Genomic DNA, 5294 nt, shown 5'->3' on the forward strand with positions numbered 1-5294 from the left:
TACATTACTGAAGCCATAGCAGAATAGCTGGATGTTGTGGTTTCCTTTTTGTATATACAAAGGCAGCAAAGATCATTAACCTTCCTCAGCTCATTGTTAAAAGTTCAAGGTTATCTATTCATATAAGTGAACTATTTTGCTTCAAGATGACCTAGCTTATCAATACTATAGGAAAGTAGAACATATGAACATACAAACCATCTGTATCAGATTTTAAAATAAACACTCAACAAGGACTACTCTTGTAAACAAAATTTAAAAGATGGTAAATAGTATATAAAATTCTACCTTAAAGGACCCATAAAACAATTCTGAATTCTAAGTAAAAATTATGCATGCTGAAGCAATTGGGGTGCAATGTACTGATATTTATAACATTTTGAAATGCGTCAAAAAACCAACATGGATTGGTAAGGGATGGATAAATGGACATGTGATAAAACACAGCAAAATGTCCACTGTAGAATCCAAGCAGTGAGTATATAGTTCTTTCAACCTTTCTGAATCTTTTAAAATTTGCATTAAAATGTTGGTGGGGGGAAGAATGTTAAAGTAAGAGGTGGTTGCTCAAGAGAGGAAAGGCCCACTTCAACAAAACCTGCATCTTCTATTTTGACAGCTGAGGAAGGAAAATAAATGCATGCAACAAAGAAGTGGGTGGAGTTCCTTTCTCTTATAATAACCTGGTCTAAATATTCAGATGTAAAGAAGAGCAATTATATATGCTACATTTGAGGCTAGAGGAGTTAAAGGGGCCATGAGAAAGATTACAAATTTTTAAATGGTGTCATGATTCACAGAAGCTGAGTAAGAAAAGCCAATCTAATGAACTAATCTAGGCTTTTGAGTCCTGGCCCTTTAAAAAATGCCTACAACTGAGCAGGACAAGCTGATGGTAAATAAGGGACCCACCCAGACCAGAAAGCATAAATACGCAAGAACTCTTGATTTTGCTTTCTGTTCTTAAAGGTGACTAGCTGGTTGATAGCTCAGTGTAAATGCTCCTACTATTGCAGATTTTGACTGCCGAAGAAAACCCACTCCTGGAAAGTGAGCCACAGTTCTGTTTTCAGTCCTCTTTTCTTATTAAGGATAGTCTTTGACAAGAGTGTCTTGGCTCAAGAGTTTGCCTCCTTCTTACACATACATGTCCCATCCACAGGTGGGCTCTCAAAAAAGATGCCTGCTGGAGTGAGGGTAGGGGTTAAGGATGTGGCTATTCTTTCTAGAGTTTTCTTTCCGAAGACTGCACAAGAGTTTGTTAGAACTATCCCAGCCTGGGGAGAGCCCTCGGTGAGAGGCAAGCTTGGGGACCTGTAGTATTTGAAGGACAAAAGGCTTCTTGCCATACTGACTACAGGAAATAGGGTAGCGCTAGCATAATCATCTCCAACCCATTCCAAAGAGTATCTCTCTTTTCCGCACTGATCCTCCCTCCCAAAGGAGCACCTTCCAAATCAATTTCAGACCTAGAACCACCTCATGATCTAAAGACAGGACTTCGACCCCTCAGAGCCAAGTTCACCAACGGTTCAGATCTGGGGCTCCCTCAGCTGCCCCCGCCCCCACCCCTACCCCACTCCTTCAGACCTGGACACCTCCCCCCCTCCCCCACCATTCACCTGCCAGCCACTGCCTTGTCTCAGAGTCAACAGCTCCAAACGCTGAGACACGAAGAGCTTCACCTCTTCAAGAGGCACACCTCCACCTCTCGGAACTGAAGTCCCCCAAAACCTCAGAACTAGAACACTTCATCCTTCAAAACAGGCGCATTCTTCCAATCCCTCAGAGCCAGTCCCCAAACCCTTCAAAACTGGAGCCATATCCCACCCCATGTCCCAGAGCCAGGTCCCTAACCCCGTAGCCTTAATCCTTGGCTACATCGCCTCCCCATTCCCCGGTTTGGTGGTTTTGGCGCCCCCGCCAGGGCGGGATCCATACCATAGTCGAGACTCCTGAGGCGGGCAGGCAGGCGCGCGATCACCGCACTAACGGCCGAGGAGATCGACTGCACGCGCGGGAGGCGGGGCCTGCGGCGGGGGGGCGGGGCCTGGCGTGCGCCAGCCTGTCTCGTGGACCGAGACAGGTGAGGGGCGGGCGGGGATGGCGGAGCAGTGGGATCTGGACGAGGAAGGCGTCCGCCGCCTGGGGGCGCTGACTCTGGAGCAGCCCGGTAGGGCCAGGCGGGGAGGACCTGGGCCGGGAGCATGGGGTCTGAGGCTGAGGGGAGAAAACTGAGGTAGAGGTGGGGGAACCTGCGGTAAACGCGGAGGAATGGCGGCGGTGGAGCGGTCCTTGAGGAAGAGAGGGGTTATTGAGGCAGAAGAGTCACACTGAGGTGGAGGTGAAGGACGTGAAGTAACCTGAGAGTCTGGGAGGAGGGCGAGGAATTGAGGGAGACGAACGGAGTCTGAAGTGGAGGAGAAAGTAGACTAACGGGACACTGCGGCTGGAAACACAGAACTGGACAGAGTCTGAGCTAGTGGAAGGAAACGGAGCCCCAAAAGGGGCATTGGCGGGAGAAGGGACGTGCTGAGAAGCGCCTTTGAGGTCGCGGTGCTCCTGAGGAAGGCACGAAGGGCATTCGTTTTGGCATTTTCTGAAATTTCAGACCCAGGGGGCACTTTTCCTGTTTGGGGTAAAACGGTAAAGGATGTTCCTTTATCAATCCCCCTCTTCGTCTAGTCTCCGTCTCAAGAACTTAGCCATTTCTTTGATCCATCCGGATGTGTGGCCTCTTTTTAAGAGACACTCAGAAAGGGGCCTCAATTGTGAAAGCAATAGCAAGCAGCTGGTCTCAAGGCACTTGAGAGAACTGGCTGAGTAAATGCTGACCTCGCCTTTGACCTGGGCTCTGATTCATAGAGCTTGTTTTCTGAGTTTCTAAGGACTAGAAATGTTGGAAAAGCTATCAGTATTCCTAATTCAACTTTTACCCTTACTAAATTTTTTCTCTCCTTAATGCCAGGCCCTGTGTTAAATGCTCCCTGCCCCCCCCCCGCCCCCTCTCAGTATTTAATCCCCATAACAAGCCTGTAAAGCAGATGCTGTTATTGTGCCTATTTTACAGATGGGTTAAAATTAGGTTTAGCCTCCTGCCCACAGTGACACAGCCAGGGTTTATTAACCTAGCACTCTTGAGTCCGAGCCTGTGCTAGTCTAACCATAACAAGAAGTTCCCTTTCTTGCTTCCTCTAGTACTGTTTACTTGTGGGATATGAAATAATTTGGTTTTATTTTGTTTAAAAATTATTTATTTAAAATTTATAAAAACTAGTGCATGCTAGTAACAAACATTACATGAATGAACAAAGGTTATTAATCTTTCCTTCCTCTGGAAATCCCTCCACCCCCAACCAAAGGTAGTGGTTTGGTGTGTGTATGAATAGACTGATGCAGATATTTCAGGTTTATTTTTGCTTTTCCAAACTACTTTGAGCTCTCCTATTTTACAGGTTAGATAAGAAAAGCTTTATTGGTTTAACACACTTTTGTACTTTCCTTGCCTTTAAAAAAAAAGGTTGATTCCGTTTTATTCGATTGGGGGTGGGGCATGTACTCCTTACATTCTCCAGCTGTAATGGCACATGGCAGATTTTTTTTGCTTGTTTTTGTTCGTTTCTTTGTTTTATTACAGTCTGAATAACAAAATTCTGCTCATTCTGACAATTCAAACAATGCAAAACTATCTAAAGTAAAAGAATATTCTTCCCTCTCCCTCTTTGCATACCTTTTCCATTACTTATACAAACATATACACATAGGTATTTTTTTAAAAGTATAAGAGCATATCTATTATTTGGCAATTTGCTTTTTTTTTTTTTTACTTATCAATAAAACAGATATTTTCAATTATATTAATGTGCTGGCATATGCACTATAAAGTAAAAAATCACAGTGGTCATCTTTGGGGAGAAAGGCTTTTTACTTTTATTCTGCACTTTTCTGTACTGTTGGAATTTTCTGGCTACGTAGTAAGTGTTACTTCCTTTTTAATGTCCAAAGGGATAGTCTTGTGATCTTGTGGAGCAGTTATAGACTGTTTTGTATGTTTGTGGGGTTTTTTTTGTTGTTGTTGTTGTATTTCCCTGTACTAAAGAATTCCCATAAATGTTTAAATTATCCTTTGTCATGCAGAAAAATTTCCATCTTAAGGTAGTCAAGTTTATTTTTCCTTATGATTTGTGATTTTTTGGTGTTAGTTTTGAAGTTTTTCCCTACACTGATGAATAACATTTTTTTTTTCTGATAATTCTGCTGCTTTGCTCTTCACCTTAAGTCTAATCTACCTGGAACTTCTTTTTATATACAATATGTGATTTGGTATAATTGTATTTTTTATACTGATAGCCAGTTTCCTCAGAACCTATTTATAGTACCTCTGCTATATTCTAAGTTCCTTTGTAAAGGTGGATCTGTTTGTAGGCTCTCTGTTCTGTTCCACTGTTCTGTTTGTCTATTCCTACACCAGTATCAGGCTTTTGTAACTACTGTGGTTTAACAGTAGGTTTTGATAACTGGTAAAGTCAATGTCCTCCTTCACTTTTCTTTCCTCATTCTCCTTCAAAGTTGTCTAGGCTATTCTTAGCCCTTTATTCTCTTTTAGAATTTTAGAATCAGCTTGTCAGTTTTCATGAAAGCATTTTAAGCAGGGATGTGTCCTGATCTAATACTTATTTTTAAAATATGACTCTCACCCATTAGAAGCCTATTACAGTAGTCCAGATAAGAGGTAATGAATGGCTTGGACTAGGAGGATGACAGTGGAGATAAAAAGAAGTGGACAGAGTCAAGGTGTATTTTGTTGGTAGATAGGACAACACTTGCAAAAAAAATTTGAATATGGGAGATGAGGAAAGGGAAGATTCAAAGATAACACTTAGACTTGGTTTAGGTTATTGCTGGGTGGACGATGGTGCTATTTATTTAGAGCACAAAGACTGGGGAAGGGGAATCAAGAGTGCTGTTTTGAGCATGTTAAGTTTAAAATACTTACTAGACATTCAAATGTGAGATTTTTAATAGGCAATTGGATATACAAGTCTGGATCTCAGAGGAGAGAGGTCAGGGTTAGAGTTGTAAATTTTGGGAGACATTAGCAAACACATAATATTCAAAATGATGGCAATGGGTGAACTCACCTAACTAGAGAATGTGCATGGAGAATAGAAGAAGGTTTAAGACTCATCTTGGGGTATTTCAGTGTTTAGACGTTGAATAGAGAAGGAAGAACATGGTGTCTTGGCATTTAAGAAAAGGTTGTATATCAAGGAAGTAATGGTCAGCTGTGCCAA

General features: G+C 42.4%; 1 protein-coding gene across 1 annotated transcript in view; it reads left to right on the forward strand.

Moving 5' to 3' along the window:
• Nucleotides 1-2103: 2103 nt before the first annotated feature.
• The window catches only part of LRRC36 (leucine rich repeat containing 36), a 42198-nt gene continuing 39007 nt past the window's right edge, over nucleotides 2104-5294 (forward strand). Inside the window, exon 1 of the mRNA XM_008702468.2 lies at nucleotides 2104-2173. Within this exon, the coding sequence (XP_008700690.1) occupies nucleotides 2104-2173 (70 nt within the window). The remainder of the gene's footprint in view (nucleotides 2174-5294) is intronic.

The sequence above is a fragment of the Ursus maritimus genome, unplaced genomic scaffold (assembly GCF_017311325.1).
Source record: "Ursus maritimus isolate PB19 unplaced genomic scaffold, ASM1731132v1 scaffold_19, whole genome shotgun sequence".
Classification (NCBI taxonomy): Eukaryota; Metazoa; Chordata; class Mammalia; order Carnivora; family Ursidae; genus Ursus; species Ursus maritimus.